This window comes from Falco biarmicus, chromosome 8, assembly GCF_023638135.1.
Source record: "Falco biarmicus isolate bFalBia1 chromosome 8, bFalBia1.pri, whole genome shotgun sequence".
In the NCBI taxonomy this organism is placed as follows: Eukaryota; Metazoa; Chordata; class Aves; order Falconiformes; family Falconidae; genus Falco; species Falco biarmicus.
Window position 1 is genome coordinate 49278134 of NC_079295.1, and position 13444 is coordinate 49291577.

General features: G+C 37.5%; 1 protein-coding gene across 1 annotated transcript in view; it reads left to right on the forward strand.

The window, feature by feature from the left end:
• The window catches only part of SLIT3 (slit guidance ligand 3), a 531450-nt gene that overhangs the window by 336801 nt on the left and 181205 nt on the right, over window positions 1-13444 (forward strand). The window contains exon 10 of the mRNA XM_056349923.1: window positions 3509-3650. Within this exon, the coding sequence (XP_056205898.1) occupies window positions 3509-3650 (142 nt within the window). The remainder of the gene's footprint in view (window positions 1-3508; window positions 3651-13444) is intronic.

Below are 13444 nucleotides of genomic sequence, written 5' to 3' on the forward strand. Positions count from 1 at the left end.
TTTGAAATTCTGTTTATAGCATTATTCAAGAAAACTTTACCTTAACAGATGACTGTTTGTGTAAGAGATGATGGAATATATGCTAGATGCCTGTTGAGTGTCCATGTGTAATACAGTATTTTGTTCTTTGCAAAGGCAAAACATAACCAAAAACATTTGTTAATAATGACAGCAATTTATGGACAGCGTTTTTATTTCATTAAATTTTTCAGAAATCCACAGGACAGATCTGCTTTTGCTCATTAAGAGGAAAGAATTGCACCAAATATAGATGCCTGTATTCAGCATGGAATCAGAAGTATTATTACTCTTAAGCACAAAATGTCAGTCAAAAGTGGCAGAAACTATTATTAGAGTGCTCTGCAACACTGCATCGTACAAGATGTGGAGGTGATGAACTGGGTTCCACTGAATCACCTACTGCTGATTTAGATGCAGTAGAGTCAGGAACAGCCTCTTAAAACTCCAACTGGCAATATGTTTTTTGACGCTGTGCCCTAATGAAAAGGGAGTGTACTACTGCTTCTCTAACCCACAGTGATATGTTGTAGTGTTACAACTGTGCAAAATGGAATTTCCCCTCATACAAAGCTTTCTCAGAAAGCACATCAGACATGTGATGATAAAGGGTGCGTGGAAGATTTGACCTTGCTACCAACTTTCTTTTTGCCTCCCAGGGAGCAAGGATTGCTCTGAAGTGTTTCTTCCCAGTTTGATAGTTTCTCCTTATCCCTAAGAGCTTGCAATAGCCCGTTTGCACTTCCCTCATTCTTCATTTTGTTTTGGGACTTGCACCACAGGGTGGGCAGACAAAGAGAAAATTTAAAACACTTGTGATCAGGTTGTAAGAACAAACCTCTTGTTCTTATGCAAACAACAGAGGCCTGTCTCATTTTGAGGAAATATAAACTACTTTTGGAAGTAATAAAGTTAAAATCTTACAGAAACTCTGTGAAAGGCAGAGCTGGCAATGCTGTTGGTGGTATGCAGCAGAGTTCCATTAGTTTTGAAGGAATTCTATTAATTCGCAATGATGGTATGTCTGCCCTGCATTTCTGTAGTCAGAAGACAGACCCAAGAGAGCTGCTTGTCCTACCTGTTACACATGTACATGTTTAAACAGTGAAGTTGTGGTGGTGTTGTTCAAATAGCTGCAACTTAAATACTGTATTACACACCTGGGTTTATATGTAAACTATGTCAAGACAATGTCTAATAAGATTTTGAAACTGGAACAAGTCAAAGTTCAAGTTGCCTGTTAAATATGGGTTTGATTTTTTGGGCCATATGTGTTAGGATTTAGAAGTTAAATACATTATTGGACTATCTTTTACAGTAGATTTTTACCAATTTGATTCCATGTAGGGTGAAGCTGCTCTAATACTGAAACCAGCTCTGTGTTGAGATAAAAGTCTGTTGCTGGTAAACTCCTTATCTGCAGCTGCCATAGAAGTTGGAAAGTGGGCTATAAATAAGTGTATTTTATCAATGAGAAAGGATCATTAAGATCATCTCATGATGAAAGCAGCTTCCCACTCTCATAAAGAATGAATTTGACTTCTACCCATGCCATAGATGTCCTGTGAGATCCATTTTTTTCCAAGATGGTCACTACCTCAGAAAATACTAATTTTGGATGCCTGAATGGGGGTTGCAAGGTCTAGTCTACCAAAATACAGTCACTTACAGCTCTGATTGTCATCAAAAAAAGCTATATTTAAAACATACAGTGCTATGAAAGCCATATTTTTCTCCTGCTGTCCTGACAGAAAGTCAGGTGATGACCCAATAAAAAAAAATAAAATTCAAACCCAATACTTTAATTTGGCAACATTTTGTACCCAGTTGAAATGGTGTTCTTATACTGAAACTCAACAGCATACTTTAATATTAGGCAGCTCTGTCATCCCTGGCTACAAAATAATATTTCAAAGGGATGACCACCTGTATGAACTAAGGGAAAATCAGACAAACAGAAGCAAATTCACATTAGAATTCAATACCTTTCTAATGAAAGGCATGATTTTGTACTAATTGTCTTTTGCTTTCCAGGAGGGTGCCTTTGCAAGTGTAAAGTCAGCCTGTAGAAGTTTTCAGCTGACATCTTTTCAAACTGTATCTGCCTTTCAAAATAATGATAGAGGTGCCACTGAATGTCTTTCTGATGTTGACTTTTCATTGCTGTTTACAAGTCCTTAAAAATGTGTAGGCTTGCCATACAAGTTGAAGTTGTGCAAAGTTAAGGGTTACACCAGGGATATGTAGACATAAATCAAGAGAGAAAATTCATAAGAATGTTGCATTTTTATAAAATTTTAATTGCCATAATGATACTGGATTGCAAATTCGTGCAAGCAAATATTTTTGAACTTTTGTTCACCTGCAGTTATAATTTATGGAAGTATGAATCATGGGTCTTTTTCCAAGACAAACCCCAAGAATGCACAGATTTGTGTATAGGTTTCCGTGTTTTCACGTGTATTTGTGATTTGGCAATTAGGATGTTTTAATTTTTCCAACAAAAAAACCAAATATGTTTTGGAATTATAATCTACTGAAGTCTAGAAAGACACCAGTTCTTCCTGTTTCTATTAAGATTTTGTCGCTTCTTACCAACACAAGCCTTCACATTCAGCCTTGTGTATCTGGTCAGAAAGATACTTGAGGTTTCTTGTGTTATATGTACTTTAGAAATATGACTCACCATAAATAAGTCAGTAACTGCTACATCTTGATAACCTCAATTAGTGTAGCAAAACCATTTTTCCTGTGTCTAAGTGTATGTATATATCAAAATTTTAAACGTAAGAATCATAACCATTTGAGCAAAATTGACATAATTGCTACATTTTCAAAAAAACTTAATGACAATTAAACTTAAATTTAATGGATTGACTAGAACGTATATAGAGCAATGTCATCATGCTAAACCATTGCTCTGTAAGTAGTTTATTGTCTTTCACAGGAATTACTAGATTAAGCAAGGATTTGGAGGTTTGAATTCACATTTTTCTGAATTCTTCATGTGTTTCCATTAACATTGTCTTATATTGAAAAAAACTAGCTTTATATTTCAAGTCTTTATGCCATAACAGGTTACCTCATTTCAAAAACATAAGTCATCACTAATGACAGTCTTCTCTCAGTATGGAAGAATACTCAAGGAATGTTTGTGTTAAAGATAAGTTTTGGAAATACTATTTGATCTTAAGGCTTATTTTTAAAACTTTGAATAAATTGATATGGTTGATCATGGAGGGGACCAAAGAAGCATTCACAAGAGAAAGAGATTGATAGAGTCGAGACTGAGCAAGAATAAGAACACAATAATCTTTTGCACTTTTTCTCTGCAGTTGATTTGTAGCACATTAGATTCACTGAATCCAAATAAATTATTACTTAATATAGTAAAAGGATCTGTAAAACTCAGAGGCTGATGTATTTTGTTGTTAAAATCTCAGGTGCTCATTTTTCAAAACTAACACTTAATGTTTTCATTATGTCTCAGGTTCCCAGTCTGAACCTCCATCATGCAGTGCCAGTTCCATCACTTGCCCATCTGCCTGCACCTGCAGCAACAATGTAGTGGATTGTCGAGGAAGGGGCTTAACAGAAATTCCAGCTAACCTACCAGAGGACATCTGGGAAATGTAAGTGCCAATGTTATGCACCATTCTTTTCCATGTGTGTCCATTTTTACTCCATGTCATAGCCTCCTGTATGGAAGAAAGGCACATTTTGAAAACTGTTCTGAGCAATTGTCAGGTATATTGTAGTTGTCCTCCACTTTAGTTCTTTTGATTTAAGGGTTCAAAGGTTCAAACCATTCTTTAATGTAAATTAAGATGTTGTTTGAAGTCCCTACCGCAAAGCAAGATGACGTTCTTGGTGTATTATGTTCAGATTGTGTTTACATGTCACAAAACTGGGATTACAGTTCCACAGCCAGAAAAAGGAAATACACAGGTTTGGGTTTTGGCGTTTATTTTGTTGTTGTTGTTGTTTAGTTGAATTGTTTAGGTTTTAGTTGGTGAATTCCCCAAGAGATGGAGGGATTTCTTGTTAGCTTGGTAGGATGCATTTGTAATGAACGGAAGTACGACATCAGGACACATTGTCCCTGCTGATTTTACCTTCTGTCTCTTGCACATTTTATTATATTCTTTAAAACTTTTTAAGTTTTTTGTGTTGTGAGATCAGATGGTGATTTTATAGACTGGTTTGTAATTCCTTTAGGAACTGAATCTATTTTTGTGGTCATGACTTCATACTACTGTAGTCCTGAAATAATGTTACATTAAAAAAAAGTTGCTTTTGGTTAGTCCATAGGGAATGACGATCACTTCTTTCCCTGTTTAGGTGCTTGTCATACAGAGGTTACTGAGATCCAGCCAGCTATTATAGTCTACATAGTGTGGATTCAAGTATCTGTATAGCAACTGGACTCATTCAGCTTCTTGTTGCTATAGGAATACGGCTACATAGCAAAATTGAGTAGGATAAAGCTTGAGTTGAATTGCTCATATGTAGCCTGGCCCACTGTGATGTGCCAGGAGTGTGACGATTACGGCCAGTGAAGATGATGTGCAATGTTGTTTGCTGGTGATCTGATCTACACCGCCATTCTTATAAGTCACTTTATCAGTTGCTTTTATAATTTAAGAATCAACTCAAATTTGTTTGGATTGCTACCTCAGCACAACAGTTTAGGGGTGGCTTGCACTTGATTGTGCATCTTCACAGAAAAAAAATTATTAGAAATGAAAAAAACCAAAGAATAAACAACGTCTTAAAATTAACATTATTTAGAATGTATGTAGAGCATGTAAAAATGTTTACAGGAAATACAAACTCTTATGCAAGCTGTTCTGAATGCCCATTACCTGCTTGCTTACTTTCTGACAAAGTTAAGAATGTATCGCTTGGGTTCATTTCTGGTATATTGTGGCACACAAAATATGCATGTCATACTTGTTTTTCTGTGCCTGAAAGTCAGTTAAAGTTATCCTGAAAATATAGATTGTGTTTGGCATACTATGAATATTCAGTGTTTAGTTCTGTGTCAGATTCTGTCAGATGGAGTACAAGTTTTCAAGAGTGGCTGAAATGGTTCAATAATAAGATGCAGAAGATAAAATTGTGCCAGACCTGCTCAGAAATTAGAGTTGGGCTAGGAGAATTGTAAAATTTTATTTTGTAGCATTGAAGATGCTAGCAAAAATCAAATTATCTTTGTGGCTCCATGCCAGAGTCACACAGAGAGCAGTATCTGCAGGAAGACTGAGATTGGTGTGCTACAGCATCCCCCTGGCAGCTGTGCACCTCAGTGTGAGAAAGCAAGTGAAACTGTTCACCTTTAGTGTGGTTATAATAGCATCGAGTATCCAAGTCCTGTCTCCTTTTTGGTTGCTGTAGCCCACAAATCTAGTCCCTGTAACTTGTGGTAAAAGCAACTTAGAACTCTCCTTAGGAGAGCAAAAAGTGAAGGAAGGCTTGGAGAACCTTTAAGTTAGATAATGACGTAGCGAATCCAGATGCATCTAATGTTTTAAGAAACTTTCATAACCTGGAGGTTATAAACCTTCTAGATCCATAGAACACATACAAAGCTCTTAGCTCACTATTTAATGATTTAGATCTGTCAGACGTCTTGCATTTTAGGCAGTACTTATTTGAGTCTTTGTCTGTAGATAAACCTCTTACATCACTCTAATCCTACACATATGCTTTGCAATTCAGAGGCACCTCACATGGAAGTAGTTCTGCAGAACTTCAGAGTGTAACCCTCATCAAAATATTTATCGCTCACTTTCTGTGGATCAATCCTGTGAAGACTTCATTTTTATGGAATAGATATATATATAAAAATAAATAGAAGAACTTCTATCAATTTACGATGAGGGTGGTGAAACACTGGCACAGGATGCCCAGACAGGTTGTGGATGCCCCATCCCTGGAAACATTCCAGGTCAGATTGGATGTGGCTTTGAGCAACCTGCTTTAGTTGACGATATCCCTGCTCATTGCAGGGTGGTTGGACTAGATGACCTTTAAGGTCCCTTCTAACCCAAACTTTCCAATGATTCCATGATTCTATCAGATTAAGTCTTAGCAAGTGACATCACTTACATACATTTTTTCCTACTGGTAAAATGGTATTTACATTTGGTAAAAGTACTAGTAAAAAAGAACGGTTAACCTTATACACAAGGGTGAAGTAATACATATTCTCATATAAAGTAAAGGATATAGTCACATAGCAAATTGTTTCTGGAAAGATGGAAGAAGCTGCCACAGTGTTTTCCTGGAAAATTCCGGGCATAAATTCTTTTGACCAAAATAGCCATTCTGGTTTATGCAGAAGTCTGTCATACTGCTCAGAAATTCAGTTTGTTTGAGGCTGCTCTCAGCTTATTCAATATAAAAGCCATCCAGAGGTCTGGTTCCATCTACACATCGAATGACTGTCTTTTGATTTTATATGATAGGCAGAGTAATACTCTTTTGCTGTAGTGTTATAGCAATGGGACCAAGTAAATTCTCTTTCCGTGCTGCAACCCATATCCCTTGCTCTCACACAGCAGTACTGTTGGGGTTTTTCCCTTGGGATTTATCCCCCATGACTGACGTTTATTCAGACCCCTGATACAAAATGTGGCTATGTATTGGTGCTGCCTGAACACTTCTTTCTGGACTCTGTAATCCTATGATATGATCCTTGTAATCTTTCGGAGGTCTGACTCTTACTAGAAATGATGTTCCTCCTATGGAATATAGGGCACCGACAAACTATGTGACTAGGTTGCTATGACATAGAATCCTGAAGGATATTACTTGAAATGGTGTATTTTTCATTCAGCTGTTTCTGTCTAGCATTGTAAATAATCATTCTGCTAAAATACATTTCCCCCATAGGCTATAGTCCATTCATAATATTTACATGATAGTATTAAAATGCTGTGCCTTCCTCAGTTCCTTTTGGGGCACTTCCAAATTCCTTTGCTTGGTTATTAGTTGCATTCAGATACAGCTTTCTAGTTCTTGTCTTTCCCCTTAACTCAGTATTTCTTTGTAAGCCAAATTGTATCTAGTAAGAACCCTTGACTGACAAACTGTTCAACAAAAATGAAACACACAGCTGTTACTCTAACACGGTTATTAAAGGTGACCTACATTTCACTCTGTGTTTTGGTATTAATTAAAGATCTTTTACCCAGCCTTCCTGCGTTTCTTCATTAACATGGGTAGGCAGAACCTTCTCTGACAAAGCTGCCAACAAGTCCTAAATTTGTTTTTGATGATAAAAACCTATCACAAAACAGGCAACTCGCTTGTCATGGAACATAAACCAAGTATCATATGATGCTAATTTTCCCTTTCTGCTGACCTCCTCCACATGTGAGTTAGAAGTCTGTTGTGTTACTTTATGACACCTCTCCCTGAGGTGCATCATCCTGAAGGCCCTCACTGCAAGAATGTTTTATTATTAAATAAAGAAATTTAGGAAAACTTGAAATCCATATCTCAGCCTTGCTTTTTCATAATTTCATAAAATAGGTAGCTAGAATTTACACATGCAATTCATGTTTTTTTATAAAGCCTCTTGTTCAGGGGGAAGCTGACATCAGCAGCCAAATTGACTGAGGAAAAACAAGTTACAAGAAATTGAAGCTGAGGAATACAGACTGTGTATTGAATATTATAAAAGATTCTCTGCTTGTAAAGTGGTTCTCTTGTGTTTTTCAGAGGAGGAATGATAGTGTTTGTTATAGAGAAACACATGAGAATAAGCACAGAAAAGTTTTGCATGAATACTTGAATGAAAACAAAACTCATTAAGCACCTGGAGGCATTTGCTGAAAAAGAAATGCCAAAACAAATATGGCTTGATGGTTTACTGGTAAATGAACAATATAGTCATTTCACTACATTGGAATGGTATCTACAGTAAAAGGAGAAGTTTGCATTTATTTAGAAACAGTGAGAGAAAATGCATGCAAGGTAAAGAGGGAACATAGTGTGAATGCAGAATGGACTTGACCTTGGAGGAATATAGGGAGGGAGGGATGACGTACAAACTAGTAGGAGACAAAGTCTCCAAAGAATCTGTTTTTCTGATCAGACTTGATTGCAAGCTTGCAACCAGTGCCTGCCAGACTGATGACAGCCCAGCTTGTAAAGACAGCAAAGCCAGGACAGACCTGTTAAATCTAAAAGCTACCAGCTGTGTCTCTGAGAGTCACTACCCTGCAGCTTGTGGGAGCCTGGAAGGGTGTTGTGAGAAACAGGCTTGCCACAACAGCGGATTTCACTCAGCATGTGGTTTGGGCTGTTGTTGGCTCAGGACATTGGGCTGGGTGGATCTGAGCTCTGGCACGCTCTGCCCTTGCTCAGTCATTAGTGTTTGGCTGGTTTTACGCCAGGGAAAGGACAGCTTTCCTGCACTTGCAGATGTGGGGCACTAGGAGTAATGGCATTGCTAGCCCTGTCTGTATTGTTTCAAACACTATTTGCTTCAACATGCTGCCTGCCAGGTTCTTTTGATGCCTCCCAGTGCTGGAGAGTGATCAGTAACTCCCCGTTACTCATTTCTCCACCTTACTATGCTTTTCCTCTGTCCCTTCTCTAGAATGAAGTTTTCATGCTGTTTGTCTATCTCAGACTGATCTACTTATTTTATTTTATTTTTTATGGATTGCCACGAACAAGGCTGTATGTTAGGATATTAATTCTGGGCAGCTTTTATCTGCCTTGTTTTTCTGTGCCTTCTGTACACCTTAAAAAAGTGGAGCAGGCACTACTATTTCTGTTCTACTGAAACTACTGTTTTGTAACGTGTGCAGGACCTTCCTGAGCGAAGACAAGGAAGAGCACACCAAAGGCTGGCCCTCCTCCTGCTGTCTGTCCTGGGGTGCGTGGTGGAGGGTGCTCAGGCTGGGATGCCCAGAGCCAGGCAGGCTCCTGAGCTGCCCGAGCAGCAACCAGCACTGGCACTAGGCACTGCTTTTCTGAAGGATCTTCAGGTTGTGTAAAAGAAGGATTTGATTAATTGCTAATGCTGAGGGCTGGATTGTGGGTTGGGACAGAAACTTGAGGGAATAAAGACTAGCTGGGCCCAGTACAGAAACTGTCTAGAAAAGAAAGCTGAACTCAAATGAGGAAACAACAAAAAGTATGATGAGATTGGGAACAAAGGAAATCTAGTCAGGTTGGTAGAAGTTCTGCAAGTCTGAGAAATTGAGGAATAATTGGTGATAAGGCTCGAGATTTCTGGTAGTGAGCCCGGGACACAAGCCATGCAGGGTGGGCTTTGGGGATGTGGCAGGACGGCTGGGAATACTGGGTGGCATGGAGCAGGGCTGGGCAGGCTGTCAGGCCAGGACACGGGGGTGCAAGTAAAGATAGAGCTGAGGAATCTCTTCCCACCAGAAACCACACATATCTTCCAGAGCCTTTTTGCCTTGTCACTGTGTACTGGAGAAATCCAACAACAATTTGCTTATCTTTGTCCCTGTGAACTAGTGACCATCTATGCAGAGATTAATAAACTAGACAGGGATTTACTGTTTTAACTCCTGCTGTTCCAGTTAGACGTCAATATACTTTTGTTACATGAGTTTCCTTGTGATGGAATCAGTTATTTCAGCTTTTGTTTTTAAATCCACCATAAAAAAATTTTAAAAAAAATTTGAAAATGCCAATGGTCATGTTTGTAGCTGCAGTGTTCATTCAGTGCTTTTGTATATATTTGCTGTGGTATGCACTTTATTTACAGCATAGTCTCATGTTGCTGTTAAAAGAGTGAGTTTGTTTCTTGTTGTCTAGGGATGCATCAAGGTTGTGTAGTGGTGGAGTCTATGTATATAGGATCTGTTTTATTTGTTGCAGAAACAGGAAAATTCTGAAGTGGGGACTGTGGGGAAGATAATCTTGTGAATGCTGTTCAGAGAATTGGGTTGTATCTCTTCTTGCCAGTGGTTTTATTAATTGATTCTGGGCAAGTGACTTGCACAAACTTTTCATGGGTGGTCAGTCACTAGTGATGTAATCCTCGGTTTCTGGCTGACTCAGCTGAGATATGCAGAAAAGCTGAGAACTCACAGCTGCAGCAAAAGTCAATAGCAGCTATGCTTTGAACACGTTGTGCTGTGCAACGCTAATTACTTTGAAAAGCCAAGTCTCAGTCATCTGCAGACTTGTAAATCAAACTCCAGAATCTAAAGTATATCCTTAGACCTTTAAACTGATCTTAGATTTCAAACCTGTGCTTTTTCATATCAAGCTTCCTTTATCACTGTTACTTCACAATACTCTCTGTCTAGTGAGATTAAGAGAAATATAATTGTATAAACCCAGAGTAATGCTGGATAGGATGTATCTAAATCAGAAATTAGGACCTTTTGTTTAAATGCTGATGTAATTCCTCCAGACAGTGTAAAGAGGCTGATAGTCCCTCAAGGAAAAATGCTTAGGCACCCGTATCTGGTGATATAATAAGCACAACTTCCCGTCTGGCTTCTGAGCAAAGTAAAATAGGATGGCAGCCCTTCTACCAGCATCTAGGTTTGGTTTGAGGTCAGTTTTGAGTCACTTGGTTTGTCATTCTCAGTATTGACAGCTGAATTGGTAACTGATATTTTTCTAGGTATGAGTAGTGCTTGATTTTGGTGCACAATTTCTACTCACAGGAAAAATGCTAGAGTCTGAGCACTAAGGAAAAATCTAGTGCACTCAACTGTTGGTTTCTCATGGTTCTGTCAAAATGGAAACAAACATACTTTTCTGCAAGAGAATCACTTTGAGAACTGCTGACATGAGGGTACCACTGTGTTGGGCAGTGTTGCAGACAGACCTGTAGACAGACAAGTTGTTGCTTTTGTTGCTTCCATGATTCTTTTTGGAAGAAATTACTTTCTCTGTTCTTCAGTACTTGTAGGAGTGTGTATTATAGGAGAGCTGGGAATTCAGCTCTGAATCTTGATGAAGCTTTTGTGATTTGAGGAAGGTGCTCAACAAATTCTGGGCATTTAAATTGCCAGTATATTGAATTTTCCACTGATTAAAATAAAGTCAGAAAAGCTATTATAAAAAGATTGAGCATTGGTAATCGATTTATTGTAATAAAATTATTTAGTTCTTATATCTTTCGGCAATGAAGCTGGTGAAGGGTCTAGAGCACAAGTCTTATGAGAACTTTGGAACTGGGATTGTTTAGTCTGGAGGAAACTTAGGGGGAACCTTGTTGCTACAACTACCTGAAAGGAGTTGTAGCAAGGTGGGGGTTGGTCTCTTCTCCCAGGTGTCAAGTGACAGGACAAGAGGAAATGGCCTCAAGTTACAGCAGGGGAGGTTTAGATTGGATATTAAGAAAGATTTCTTCATGGAAAGGGTGGTCAAGCCTGGGGACAGGCTGCCCAGGGAGGTGGGGGAATCACCATACCTGGAGGTGTTTAAAAAGACATAGATGCAGTGCTTAGGGACAGGGTTTAGTGGCAGACTTCTCAGTGCTGGGTTAATGGTTGGACCTGATGATCTTAAAGGTCTTTTCACACCTAAATGATTCTACGATTCTATGATATAAATTATAAATTAACTGCCCCATAACAATTTCATGTATATTAACGATTTGTTTTGAAGTTCTCAGCTTCTTAAAGGCTTAACTTAAAAACTTAAAAGTTTTCTTTTTTCAGGAATATAAGTGTGTAGAAACTAAAATTTGGTGATAGAGGAATGACAGTTCTGCATTTAACTTTGTTCTTCCTCCTAGAAGAAAATTATAATAATTTTCCCAGGCTTCCAGTAAATACTTTAGCTGAACCCAGCACAGTATTTTTGAACACTGTAATAAATGTTCCGTAATTGCCTCTGGTGGCAAGTTCTCTGGCTAGGGAATCAGGTTGGCTCCTGTAGTTTAATCATATAATATGATTTTCATTCACTGTTGTAGATTGGCTCTGGACAGCTTCACATGTCAAATCTGACTGCTATTTTCTGGATCTCACTAGGGAAACTGTGTCATTCAATATAAAAAAGTTTCTATTGTCAGCCCAAAAATATGTAGAAATTCTTCTATTCTATGCGGGTGACACAAACATAATGAAGAAATAATAAAAATATTTTAGTTAGTAGAGAAAATATAAGGTAAATGTTAAGAATAAAAGTTTTTTTGTGTGCTAAGACACATTAAGGAAAACAGGAACTTATGTTTCAGGGTTTTAAAAACAAGCTATAACTGCAGGGTGTTTCTACTGTAAGATCAAGGCAAGGTTTATTTCTTACATCTTTACTTTTATTTGTAAAATTGAGTGTAACTAATGTCATCTATAAACCTATGATGGTTTTGGTTTTATAAACCTAGATTTCATACACATGATAAATTTCATTTTGGCTGTATAATTTTTTACCTCCTTCTCTCCTCTCTATAATTGTGAGATTTTATTTTTTTTAAAAAAAAAAAAAAAAAAAAGAAAAGTTGTGTGCAGGTTAAATTTTACTCAGGCAAGTTGTGTAGGAGTTAGTAACCTTAAAAGGTTTGTAGGTTTTGAGTTGTTAGGTTTTTTGGTTTGGGGTTTTATGTGGGTGTTCTTTTTTTTCCAGAGACATCAAATCAGTCCAGCAGGAACATAAGTTTAGCCTTATTAATAAAAATGGTTGTTGTTAACAAAAAGGCATATATCTTTTTTTTTTTTTATCTAATACAAATGTCATGCAGAAGCTCCTATTTTGGCAAGAAAAATGAGGACATTGTAATGTATAATGAGTATATACATCCTGAAGGCCAATTCTGAAAGTGTAGAAGGAATCACAGAAAATAAAATACAGAGCATAAATTCATAACTTATAAAATAGAAATAAAATAGACTAATCAGATTTTTTACTGAATCACTATTTGTCTTTTGGCTTACGTATGGTGTTCTGTTTATTTTGCTAAAAAAAAATAGGTAAAGAACAAAGGATTTGAGAAATATTTATATTAAAATGACGGAATCTGTTTTGTTGACAAATATTACAGGCAGAATTTCAGCTACCAGAAAGCTATTTAATTTTCCTACTTATTTCTTGTGTTTTACCTTTTCCTTGTCAGTATTTGTAAATGTATGTTAAAAATTGATGTTACAGGATGTATGGAGCTCTTCACAATAGATTATAGATTAAAAAATGAATTTCCTTCCTTTTCTGCTTCCATTTCCACTAAGTCTAAAAATACAATTTTGTGTTGCAACTTGATAAATATAATGCAAACCAACTTGACATCCTCAGATCCCTGAGCTAGTTGTTTTGCATTGTTGGAAAATGTGGAGAGTGATCTGGGCTTGAGGTTTCTTGAAGTAAATGGAAGTCAATAGAGAGTGGGCAGGACTGACCTACTGAAGTAATAAATAGCAATGTGACTTGTTAAGGGGTTAGTCTTTCTGGGATCTAATGGAACAAAAACTTACTCTCA